We start from the raw sequence: 13,817 nt of genomic DNA, 5'->3' as shown, positions 1-13,817 counted from the left end.
TTCTTCTCTTTTTCAGGGTACAAGCAGCCATTTATACTGTGTGTTAAGAATTGCCACGAGGCGGCGCTCATATCATATGACACATTATTATTCAGTTGCCATTCAACTCTAGAACAGAGAACATGCTCTTGTTACTCAAAATGATCTTGTCAATTTTATGTTATTAAGTTTGTAAATAAATGTTTATGTTTGTTACAGTCCGCTACTTTATAGCTCAATATATCACGAACACTTAACAAAAAGTGGTCATCGCCGAGCACGAAGACAAACCGAACGCTTGTGGAAATTGAGTACGAAATCGAAACGAACAATGGCTTTGGAGCAAATAACAGTATTTAACCGAAAGCGGGGTTATATACGAGGACAATTGACAAGGATTGAAAATGCACTTCAGCAAAATACTGATTTACCTGTAGACAATACGGACATCACTCAAAAATTATCAACTTTGGATAAACTTAGAACAAAGTTAGAGGATCTACGCAGCGAATGCTATTCTACTTTGTCGGATGAGGATTTGCCAGATTTTGAAGAAAGTTTAGATGGGCTGCAAATTGACCTCGAAACATGCGAGGTAAGCTTTCAAAAACTTTTAAATCCAAATTCTAATTCAAATGAAAATAGTTCGTCCTCTGGTAACTGTAAACTAAAATTACCGTCAATTAATCTTCCCGAATTTTCAGGTTTATATGTTGAATGGTTGTCATTCAAAACGCAATTTATGTCTTTAATTGACGATAACAAACAGTTGTCAGAACAACAAAAATTGTTTTACCTTCAGTCGGCACTTAAGGGTAACGCTAAACAATTAATTACGGTAAATGATACGTACAACAGTTTATTCGAAGCATTGAAAAAACGATTTGAAAATACACGGTTGCTAATTATGAGTCATATTGGTGAAATATTTAATTTTTCTAAAGTTAGATGTGAATTTGCGTCTAGTTTAAGACAGATGCTCGATAAAATTGAAAGTAATTTGCGATCATTAAAACAACTAGAATTAGAAACGAACCCTCTTTGCGATGCTATATTAATTTATATAATTATTCAAAGAATTGATATTGACTCACGTAAATTATACGAAATGGAATTGGGTTCGGAATTACCGAGTTGGGAAAAATTTACGGAATTCTTAACTAAAAGATGTCAAGCCCTAGAAAATGTAAACAGAAATTCAGGCGAATTTAAACGGGAACCAACCCCGAAATTCAAAACTCTAATGGTGAAAAACGAAAACAAAAATAATTGTTTATTAGGATGCATGGAATCCCACCCTATTTTCAGATGTAAAAAGTTTATCGATTCTAACGCAGATGATAGATTAAAATGTGTTGTAAGGAATAAATTATGCTTTAATTGTCTCGGATTTCACACAATGTCTAAATGTAAGAAAATTCATTTAAAATGTAAATCTTGTAACAAGAATCATAGTACAATGTTACACGGAGCGAACTTTTTCTTCGATAGACAAAATCAAAACAAAAATGCGGGTGTGGCGCCAATGAGCAGTAAAGAAAGAAATAATTCAGTTTCGGAACAAGAAGTTACGCAATCACAAATGCCAGATGGAATTAATAACAAACCGCAAGAGGCACCATGTTTATATTCTTTTAATGTAAATAAAAATGTTCTTCTTTCTACAGTGAAAGTTAAAATATTGCAATCGAACGGAAAATATTTGCATTTAACAGGGCTATGCGATTCTGGAAGTATGAAATCTCTTATTACAGAAGAGGCAGCTAATTTATTGGGTTTAAAAAGATCGAGTTGTAGGTCAAATTTAAAAGGATTAAAAAATACAGTATTTCCGATAACTGAGAAGATTTATTCGCGTATAAGTAATGATGAGGAATCATTTAGTAAGGAACTCGAATTGTTAATTTTGCCAGAAATAGCCGGAAATGTTCCTTCGGAAGAAATAAATATTTCTAATTTGAATTTACCCGGAAACGTAAAGTACGCTAATCCTAATTTTTATTTACCGCAAAAAATATCGATTCTTTTAGGAGGTGACGTATTTTATGAATTGTTAAAAGGAAATCAAATTCGATTAAGGGGTAATTCTATTATTTTAATTGAAACAGTTTTCGGGTGGATGGTTACAGGTTCGATCCCCTCTACACACCCACATGATTCCAAATGTTATTTCATACAGGACAATGTTGATGAAGGGTTAAATAAATTTTGGGAATTAGAGTCAATTCGGATAGTTCCAAATGATAATACAGATGAGGAAAGTACTGCTTTAGCTCTCTTTAAAAATTCTGTAGATTACAAAGAAGGGAGGTATCAAGTTGGGCTACCATGGAAACATGATTTTAGGGAATTAAACGATAACTCAACTGTAGCCAGAGGACGACTAGATCATTTGATTAGAAAATTTGAGAGACGCTCAGACCTGTATGAAGATTATTGTGAAATTCTGAAAGACTATGAAAATCAAGGCATCATAGAGAAGGTCCCAAAAGACAAAGTACAAACAGATAAACCGCTATTTTATCTACCATTTTCCATGGTTTACAGAGAATCAGTCAGTTCTAGTAAACGAATAGTTTTTGATGCCAGCTCACATGAAGAAGGTGAACTTTCCTTAAATGACTGTTTATACGCAGGACTTAGCCTAAATCCCCTGATATTTAACATGCTTATATTTTTTCGTTTGAATGCTGTGGTGATCTTAGCAGATATCGAAAAAGCGTTCCTTCAAATATCGTTGAATGAGACAGATCGAAATGCAGTTAGATTTCTTTTTCCAAGTTCGAACCCGGCCATAAGTGAGCAGTATGACATAAATATTTTTAGATTTTGCAGAGTTCTTTTTGGTGTCAACGCCAGTCCCTTCTTGCTTTCTGCCACAATTAAGGAACATATCAAAAAATATCAAGAGTTGCATCCCGCTACGACGAATATGCTCAATGAATGTCTATATGTCGACGACTTCATAGGAGCTCTCGACGACGTGAAATCTGCCTTTCAGATGTCGGACGAAGCCAAGAAAATTATGGCAGAAGCAAGCATGAATCTGTGTAAATGGAGTTCAAACAGCAAGGAACTAGTACAATTATGGAAGGATTGCGGGTTCGAAACCCATCCCATTCATTCGGAAGCCAATCCTACAGCCAATTTACACAAAGTTCTAGGACTGCCATGGCATGTGCATGAAGACTACATCTCTGTAGAACTGAAAGACTTGCTTAAATTCGATGGAAAAGAAAACATTACTAAAAGAATTGTTTTAAGAACTATCGGAAAACTGTTCGACATATTGGGTTTTCTTAGTCCGTACACAATAAGACTCAAGTGTTTACTCCAAGACTTGTGGCTTAGAAAGTGTCCGTGGGATACGGAACTTCCACCAGACATTCGCCAACAATTTATTCAGTGGAGGTCTGAGTTAGCTGTCATTTCTAAATTACAAGTTCCTAGAATGATTCTAGACTCCAGTCTAGATGATGACAAGGTACTTCAAATTCATGTATTTTCGGATGCCAGCCAAAAAGCATACGGAACAGCAGTGTACCTAAGAGTGAAGTACTGTGACAAAATCACAGTTAATCTTATAGCATCAAAGAGTCGTGTTGCTCCATTAAAGAAACTGAGTCTTCCAAAACTAGAACTAATGGGTGCATTACTTGCAACCAGACTCGCCAAAGAAATAGAACAGATTGTAAAACGAAAAGGATCCCCAACAGTTCATTTTTGGACAGATTCCCAGATCGCATTGTTCTGGATCAAAGGACCTCATCATAAATGGAAACAGTTTGTTTCCAATCGAGTGAAAGAGATTCAAGCCCTTAGCAATCCTGAATCTTGGTCACACGTTCCCGGTAAACTTAACATTGCTGACATTCTTACGAGAGGAGTTAGTGCAGAAGTTCTTCTGAAAAATGAGGTCTGGTGGTCAGGTCCCGAGTTTTTAAGAAAAGATGAGATTTCAGTGTTTGAGTGCTCTAATTCCATTGCTGAAAACTCTTACCTTTCAGAGTTAAAAAAAGGTTCCTCTGTTGAAAAGGATATGTGTTTTGCTTTAACTAATCAAAATGTTATGTTTTATAATTACCTACTTAAAATTACCAATAATTTTTCTAAACTTGTTCGTATAGTTTCATATATTTTTAGATTTATCTATAACTGTAAAAATCCAAAGAACAAGGCAGGTAGGTATTTAGATTCTGAAGAATTGAACAAATCCGAAACTTTTCTCTTAAAATTTGCCCAAAGTGAATATTTAGAAGAATTGAATGCTTTAATGAAAGGTGAGAATGTGAAAGGTAAAAGTAAATTGTCTTCTCTTAATTGTTTTATTGATAAAAAGGGTCTTATACGTGTTGGAGGTCGAATTGTAAATTCAAGTGTTAATGATTATACTAAACATCCAATTGTCCTTCCAGCAAAACATCCCTTAACCTATATGATTGTACATTATTTTCATTTGAAATATTTACATGTCGGAGCACAAACTTTGTTGTACTTAATACGTCAAAAATATTGGCCTGTGAACGGCAGAAATTTGTGCAGGTTGGTAATATACAATTGTGTTACGTGCACAAAAAACAAACCAGTTTTAGAGCAACAATTAATGGGTCAGTTACCTAAAGAACGAATCGAACCTTCTCCTCCATTTACCATAACAGGTATTGATTTTTGTGGACCATTTTATATAAAATTTAAAGGACAAAGGAAAGGTGTTTTAAATAAGATATATGTTGCAATTTATGTATGTTTCTGTACTAAATCAATACATTTAGATTTTGTAAGTGACTTAACATCAACAGGGTTTATAGCTAGCTTGAAAAGATTTTTTTCTAGAAGAGGTAAGGCCTCTAAAATTTTCACTGACAATGGACGAAATTTCGTGGGTGCAGACGCTGAACTGAAACGGCTTTTCAAAATTATTAATTCACCAGATGAACCTTTGGCTCAATATTTTGCCGAGGAAAAAATTGATTGGCATTATAACCCCCCAAGATCACCAAATTTTGGAGGATTATATGAAGCCGGCGTTAAATCTTTTAAATTCCACCTAAAACGGATAGCGGGAAACTCCAATTTTACTTTGGAAGAATTCATTACAGTTTTAGCAGAGATTGAAGGAGTATTAAACTCCAGGCCATTGACTCCATTGTCAGCTGATTTCGAAAACTTTGATACCCTAACACCTGGGCATTTTCTTATTGGGAGACCCATCACTTCCATTACGGAACCCCAACTTGCAGATATCAATGAAAATAGACTCAGTAAATGGGAAAAGATTTCTAAAATTTCTCAAAAAATTTGGAGACTTTGGAAGAGAGATTATTTAAGTAATCTCCAAGAACGCCACAAATGGCAGTTCAGTAAAGATAATGTTAAAATTGGAACTTTAGTGTTGGTGAAAGAAGAGAATTTGCCAGCAACTAAATGGTTAACAGGAAGAATTGAGGAAATATTTAAGGGAAGTGATGGGAAGGTAAGAGTTGTAAATATACGTTTGCCACAAGGCAATATACTTAAAAGATCAGTACGCAACATTTGTATTTTACCTATATATTAATTCTTGTGTTAAAATTTTCATTATAATTGTAAAGTTGAAATTATGTATATATATTTGATGTTTTGTATGAATATTGTCAATTTTTCATTTTATTTTATGTAATAAGCATTGTAATTAATAATGATTGGATTTAAACATCCAATCGGCGGGGAGTGTTAAGAATTGCCACGAGGCGGCGCTCATATCATATGACACATTATTATTCAGTTGCCATTCAACTCTAGAACAGAGAACATGCTCTTGTTACTCAAAATGATCTTGTCAATTTTATGTTATTAAGTTTGTAAATAAATGTTTATGTTTGTTACAGTCCGCTACTTTATAGCTCAATATATCACGAACACTTAACACTGTGAAATAATTTTAATATTTTAAGTGATTTGTGCAATCATTTTTACAGCATCTATATTCTACTTTGCAGATTAAAATTACAATATGTTTAATTTAAAAGGATAAACTTTTTTGCTGTGACGTTTTAGTATTATACAGTCTGTATTTCCTTACAAAATTCCTTATCTTCACAGCATAAGGTTCGATTTTAAGAAAACTGATTAAAAAGAAGAAAAAAAAGCAATATTTACACTCATATTGTCATAATAAAATAACAGGAGTCACATCCTCAGATTTCTGATTTAAAAAAGGGTAAGCATGGTAGAATAAGCTGCAACTTAATTTACTTATAGCCTATGTCCATTAAAGTGTTGCCAAAATATCTATTAGGGCTTGAACGGTTGTCAAATGTGTAAATGAAATATACATTTTATTAAACAGTAAAGAATAATATACTAATTTCTATAATTTATTGCATTCTTTAATACAATCAATTGTTTCTAAAACAAAACTGTGTCAGTTGAGGCGAACTTAGTCTTCCTGCCTTCCCGGTCGTTGGCGGTGGCAAGAGCTTCACCAAATTTTTCAGCTTTTTCTAGTCAGCTAGTTTCTTTAAACAGTCTGAAGGTAGCAGCTGAAAAAAAAATAAGACATGAACTGTGGTTAATTTTAATATTTTTAAATTAAAAGACAAATAGCTATCTTGAAAACATTACATGAACTAAAGTAGACATAAGCATAAAGCAAGTACTACTAGCAGCGTTCATGCTAATCCCTAGGTTGACAATTCTTTTGTATAGAATCAGAGCAGTTTTTATATTTTCAGTAAGTTTATAACATATGGAAAACGAGTAAGTTCATATAGTAAGAACCTTAAGACCCGTTACGAGTAAGTTTATAACATATGGAAATTATATTTTATAATATAATAGATGGAAAAAAGTTTTTCTTTGAATAGTTTTTAAAAATTATTTGGTCACCTTTCGATGAGGTGATCCGGGTTCCAATCCCAGTATCGGCTATGAAGTAATTTATTGCATTGTAGCTAAGTGGTAATAAATTTGGCTTGGACACAGATCCCTGTCCTTTAACTATTAAAACAAAGCTTCAATTAGCAAACCATAATTTTAATTAAAAAGTGAGATCTTTTTTCTCTTGATTTTTAACATGACAAAAAAAAATGCAACAGATTGTGTTTATAAATGTCAGTCATTCATCAATAAATAAATATTTAATCTATATATTTTTATATTAAAATATTCCTTTTTAATCTTATATCAAAATAGATAAGTGAAGCTAAAAAAATTTTTAAAAAAAATTTATGTAGTCATTGGAATTTTTTTCACAAAATTTCTTTATAGAAAATCTGATAATGTCAAAGATACTATAAACATATTATGACAAAAAAAAAAAAATACCAGTTACCAGTTAATAACTCTACTGCTTCAAATAGACTTTGAAAAGGAAGAATGACACTAAATCAGGAAAAAAACATCTGAATTCATCAGCCCCCTTTTTTTTCCTTCTATTTTTGACATATTAGGGTAATTTCCTTCTAATATAACCTCAAGCTTTAGAAATATACGTTTTCCACTAATAAAAGCATTTTTTTTTAAATCATGTTTATTAATTACTTTCTACAGCTATGCCAGTCTATATTAAGACAGCATTTAATGTGTACTTTAATCTGTACACATTTAATGCTATCCAATCAATCTCAAGAATCAAAAAGATTTTTAAAAATGTAATTTCAAATGTGTTGGAATTTAACACACACCAAGAAAGAAAGTAATTTTAATAACTAAAATTAATTAATGCAGCAATTTATTTAAAATAAATTTTAAAACTAAGAAAAGAAAACAATAAAAGTATCAATAATTTAAAACACTGTTTTTTAACTTTCAAAATCAATGATTTTTAAAAAAAAATCATTTGATTTAAATCAACAAACCCTGATAGCTAGAAGTTGAGAAAAGACGCCATGAAAAATATTACAAAACTTTAAGAGTGGCTAATTTTTGAACTTTGAAACATACAATGCTGTAAAGTGTAAAAGTATCAGAGTTTAGAACACAAACTAAGCAAAATAAAACAGGAAGGACCAGGGTAAATAATTTAAGGAACAACTGATCCATTTTAGTGCAAGATAATGACTCATGAAAAAGTAAAGTCTTATAACAAATTTTAAAATTCTAAGTTTATAAAATTACCCAAGATGGCGTTTGTAACCGCTGAGAGGCTTTCAAAACACTGTTTCCTTTTTCATTTTAATTTACAATAGATCATCGCCAATTCCAAGATGGTGCTGAAGTAAAAGAGCATAGATAGCCTTTACAGATGGTTTCAAAATAACATATCTGAAAGAAAAAAAAAGATGTGTATATATATAATGTTTTAATAACCATTACAAAATGTACCACATATTTTATCATCAATTAAGACCATACAAGTAAAACGGGCACGGGATTGCTGAAGGAAGGAATTATCTAAATTTTTATAATATATTATTTCTTATTTCAGTCACTTTATTCTCTAAAAGAGTTCTTGCATTAGTTCTCTACTTTGTAAATGAATGAGAAGCTTCCAAAGCAATGGCCTTTGCTTAAATATATTAAACATTGCAATATCAGATTGTATGTTAACGAATCCAATTATCAAGAATTCTATGTATAAATTGCGTGCGGAGAAATACCCATACCATCAAAACACTTATCCCAGTCATATTTGACTAAAGAATCACATAAGTTAAAATATGTTGCAAAGTTGGGACATATTCAGCTATGGATTGCTTTTCATTCTGATATGTACATGATATCTGCGACAATTTAGATTTTCAAATCACTGACTTTCCATCAATAATTCCAAGAAGTTGTCATGACTTACCGAAGTTACTTTTTTATCCGACAATAACACTACAATAAATTCAAAAAAGCATTATAATAACATTAATTGAAATGATAGATATAACCAAAGCTGTTATACTATTCAGAATCCTTGAGGCAGAATTTGTTTGAGCTATCTGCGACAAAACTCTCTAGCACAAATATCTTTCTGCAAGATACTTTTCACAATAATAAACATGTATGTTACTAATTTAAAATAACAAAAGCTCTGTGTTTACCAAAAAAAAAAAATATATATATATATATAACTTTTTTTTAATTGAACGTGTAATTTGTATTATAACATTATATGTAACATTTTTGCACTTTGTCCGGAGGCAGGGGGACACAGAAATTATTTCCTTCGCCTTTTGTAACTAATCATCACAATGAAAAAAATTGCAAATTATTAAATCCGCAGTAGTACTTGGCAAAAAAAAAAAAAAAAAAAAAAAAAAAAAAAAAAAAAAAAAAAAGATTGACGACAAATTCACACGAATATGTCACCTCAAATGAGTGTTTTGTTTCTTGATTAGGCTGTTGTATAAAAATATCGAATAAAAATTATCAGATTTAAAAACTATGGAGAAATCAATAGCAATAACTGATAAAATTCGACAGAATTATTGACCTAAAAAGTAAATACCCAAATACAAGATTCAAATTTTTCAGGTTGCTTATCGGGATATTTAAAATCCACTTGAAAATCAACATCAATAACTGACGAAAATACAGCAGAAAAAATAAATCAATTGACGCTACTATCGACGTATATTGAGCTCGTCTAAAAGTCATTATTCAAATGCATGATTCAAATATAACTGGTAAATTCCTGTCAAAAACTAAATAAAGGTAAATTTTTTTTAAAACTTTTCAAAAGAAAAATCTTTCTGCAAGAACTGACTCTGTAACGTTCAGCGAAAATGTTTCTGTGTCTCTGCAAATCTGCCACGGGGCTCTGAATCTTCTCATTCATTGATATTAAACTTAAAAATTGAGTAAAGAAAGAGTTGAAGCATTTAAATAGCTGAAAAAAAAATACAAAAGCAAATAACTTTTATATAGTTATTTAAAGCTGCTTTTTTTTCTTCTTAAAAGTAAGTGTAACATAAAAAGCTTAAACAAGAATTTTAAATTGATTAAAAAAAAAAAAATTAAACAAATAAAATAATTAATAAGATTCTGAAATCACTGAAGTTTAAAAGATAATTCGCTCTAGAAAGGATGTCCTTTCCTTAATTATTTTAAAGAACACAATCAAAAAATTTTATATTTTAATAAAATACGACTGAGATTGGATATTTTGTTACAAATTCAGATATTCAGAACGCTGTGAAATTAGGGGGATTCCATTTTTAAAATTAATATTTTTAAGTTACCTAAATCCGCAATTTTTTTAAAAAAATAGTTAAGATCATGACAAATTTTGTTCAATAATGAAATCCATGACTTTCTAGGTGTGCAGATACCCTATATGTAGCCTAATAAATACATATATGTACCCAAAGAATAGTATCAGGAGAGATACCCTATTCTTTGGCACGAGTACACGGGAGAAATATTGAACAAGTTCGTCATCTTTCAAGTCATTCAGACATTTTTTTAGTCCGAGAAGAGCAGACAAATTGTTATAGTGCACAGAACCAATAAAAGTAAACAAACAATAAAAGTAAACAAGATCTTTGGGAATATCAGAATTGATTAATTTGATATAATATAATAGTTAACAAACTTCAGTTTATGTAAGTTAAAACCCCTTCTGAAATTATGAATCACTTGATTAATGAGCTACTCTGTTCGGTAAGTAAGATGTAGACACATAAAATTTTCATGATTCAATTATTTTTTTTGTAATTTAAACATTATATATTAATTAGATACATTAAGCATAATATTAAATAATAATTAAACACACACACACATATATATATATTTACTGCAAACTTGTACGGTTGAAAAGAAAACTTCTTACTAGCAGCAACATTAGATATCTTATTAAATCTTCAGTAGACATATTAAATCAATCTAGTAGACATACTAAATCTTCAATTTAAAATTTCGAAAAAAAAACAATTCAATCTACCATGACAAATTAATAATTTAAAAAAATATGCAAATATGATCTATTTGTTAGCTCACTTAGCTTTTAAATTTTTAATTAGTTCAAGTATTGAAAAATATTTTTCATCGAACGTACAAGTTGGCAGGTGTGAAAAAATATAAACATAAGCATGCCAGAAGGCTTAACACCTCCAAACATGTTATAAAATTTTGCCACTGTTTGTGAATATGAGAATTGAATAACGTGATATAATTAAATAGTTAAGCAGCCTGGACAAGAAAAAGGAGGAAGTCAATGTAATTCTTGCAATATATAATTAAATATATATTAAAAACAGCACATACCTGCCAAGATCAGAGAATTCGCTCACTTCAACAAAGTGCATTAATACCCCTTCATATTCAGCTGGTTTGAGTTTTCGGGCTCGCTAAATCGAAATAATTTTTATTCCATTTACATTATGCGCTAAGGTATAAATCTTATGAGACGGAATTAGATTTAAATATAAGTAGAGAAAAGATAAATAGACCGCAGGTGTAGCGGAAAATGATAAACAGCATCTTAACGGGTTATAGTTACGGTTCCGAGTGGAATAGATCGTAGATTTCAGTATTTAGAGAAAACGATCGATGTCGTGACAAAAACACGATTGCAATATTGATATCAAATATTGTCCGAGTGTGGTTCGGATATCTCTAAATTTATATTTTAAACTTATTTTTTGGAATTATAACAATTTGACGTCATTTTTTGTCTTTTAAATGATTAATTTTGATTTAAGAACACAATAAAGTTTTAAATGATAAGTTTTACAAACAGATTTTTAATGTGAAATCGACGGGAATCGTACAATATCGTACACACAATTTCGATTTTCGCCAATATTGACAATGTCGGTCGATGTAGACTAAAGCTGTTACAATATCCCTGTGCTACTTGGGAATATCAGAATTATTCAACCACGATTTTTGAAGATTTATTCAAAGATGATTTTTTAAGGGAAATTGTTAATCTTAATAAGTTAATATTCAGGATGCATAGAGAGCCCTACAATTATATGGTTACTTAATGCTCGGTATTAAAATTTTCATAAAGCAATCATCGTTCTTTCAATACTTTTTTCTATTCAGTTTTTAAATAATTTAGGCTAGCTCACATCACTAATTTGGGAATTTTAAGTTTCACTATTGCGCAAATCGTAATAAAGTAGGGGAAATCAGATGAAAAAACGTAATAGAACGCTTTGAAAACAAAATAAAATCTACCCACAACAAGACCATACTTTAATTTTAACTGTTAAATTTTATTTAAAACGTTGCAAAATTCTGTTATCTTAAGGTTAAGTGTGGACAGTTTTCATAATTTTTTTTCCTAATTAACGGAAATACGAAGATAATTTCAGTGAAAAGAGTTTTAATTCAATTTGTATTCCATTTTTGTTTTGAAATTCAAAATTGTATATAATTTAAAATGTAAATTTGCAATTAGAGATGTTTCTTATTAAACGAAACTTTTTATTTTGAATTGATATGTAATTAGTACTAGAAATTAATTTAAGTAATTTGCAACTTGATTATTTTACCTTTTTTCAATATTTTTTAAAAGTCATATTGGCATATAATGTGATCATTTTTTTCTGCATTTCTCATTCATTCAATTTTGTTTCGAAATTCAAAATTGTATATAATTTAAAATGTAAATTTGCAATTAGAGATGTTTCTTATTAAACAATAATAATTGCTTTTTATTTTGAATTAATGTGTAATTTGTATTAGAAACCGTTCTATGTGTTTTGCAACTTGATTATTTTTTTCTTTATTTTAGATTTTTTTGAAAGTCATATTAGTTTAATTGCATTAAATATTTCTTAAATTGGAAGGTTGGATCAAATTTTTACTGCAAATATAATTTGCTGTATAATGTTCAGAATGTTTTAATATTTCATATTTCGAATAAAATTATTATTTATTTTTTATCATTTAAATTACTTATTTTTAATTGTATTCAAGAGCACATATAATCGAATGGTTTTCAACTGTGTAAAGTATGTCATTGTTTCAGATTTTTGCAAGTTTACAAGATCAGTGGAAAATTTTCTTTAGTACCATAAAGTTATGTTATAGTACATAATAAAAGAAAAAATCATTCGATTCTAATTTTTATTAATACTTTTTTTTTTAAAAAAAAGAGAGATTTTAAAGAGAGATTTCAGTGAAACAATTATTCGTCTTTAGGCCATTTTTAATTATTACAGAATGCTTCATTAGTATGAACGTGGTGTTAAAAAATAAAGCATAATATTAACATAATTATGGTTACACTGCTGCGAAAAAGACATAAATAATTGCTTTATAATATATCTTATTATTTATTTCTATAATATTCGTTAAAAAGTTATTGAAATTTTAAGTAATTTTTTTTAAATAATAAGATTTAAAAAAAGAAATTCCGTTCTCGCCCATTTTGTAGAGAGAAAGTCTAAGATCGATATTTATATCGATCTTAGATCCATGGCAACGAAAAAAGTCAAAATATAAATTCAGTTAAGTTTTGGAGTTTTTAACGCTTTGGTGATAATTCACTTTTGAAGTATTTTATTTGATTTTCTTATCCTTTTTTCTAGGGTATTCGTCTATAATACTCTAGTAGAGTTTAATTATTACTCATAGATTCTTAATCACACATCTATGCATGCCTAGAAACATATTGATAAATTGTAATTTACTGAAATAAATATAAATAACAATTGCATAAAGCAGTTGAATTTTTTATATCTATTAGAAAAATTAAAACATAGTGTTTATTTCTCCTTTCCGAACAGCAAAATTTAAAAGAAAATGCTTAGTGGCGCCATCTGTTGGCTCTTATAACAGATCCTGGTGTACGAAATTAATGCTACCAGCCAAGGATAAAATAAACGCAAAATTATGAAAATATCTAAATTCATAACAATAATCATAACAAAAAAATTAAATAAATTTTTGTTTTCATACCACGCATTCTTTTC

At 29.9% G+C, this 13,817-nt stretch overlaps 1 protein-coding gene and 1 long non-coding RNA gene across 2 annotated transcripts; one reads left to right on the top strand and one right to left on the bottom strand.

The window, feature by feature from the left end:
- The first annotated feature begins 310 nt into the window (after positions 1-310).
- Positions 311-5,861, top strand: LOC147813483 (uncharacterized). Its single transcript, XM_087160049.1, has 4 exons — positions 311-574; positions 2,159-4,020; positions 4,123-5,452; positions 5,847-5,861. The coding sequence occupies exons 1-4, from the start codon at positions 311-313 to the stop codon at positions 5,859-5,861; spliced, it is 3,471 nt and encodes a 1,156-aa protein (XP_087016175.1).
- Positions 5,862-6,319: 458 nt separating this feature from the next.
- Positions 6,320-11,373, bottom strand: LOC147813482 (uncharacterized). Its single transcript, XR_015432467.1, has 3 exons — positions 11,155-11,373; positions 8,077-8,223; positions 6,320-6,500 (listed from the first exon to the last, which is right to left on the bottom strand). It is a non-coding gene; the product is annotated as an uncharacterized LOC147813482 (long non-coding RNA).
- Between the last annotated feature and the right edge of the window lie 2,444 nt (positions 11,374-13,817).

Source organism: Parasteatoda tepidariorum, chromosome 3, assembly GCF_982258835.1.
Source record: "Parasteatoda tepidariorum strain Cologne lab strain chromosome 3, Ptep-v5.0, whole genome shotgun sequence".
NCBI lineage: Eukaryota > Metazoa > Arthropoda > Arachnida > Araneae > Theridiidae > Parasteatoda > Parasteatoda tepidariorum.
This window is presented reverse-complemented; position numbering and strand designations above follow the sequence as displayed.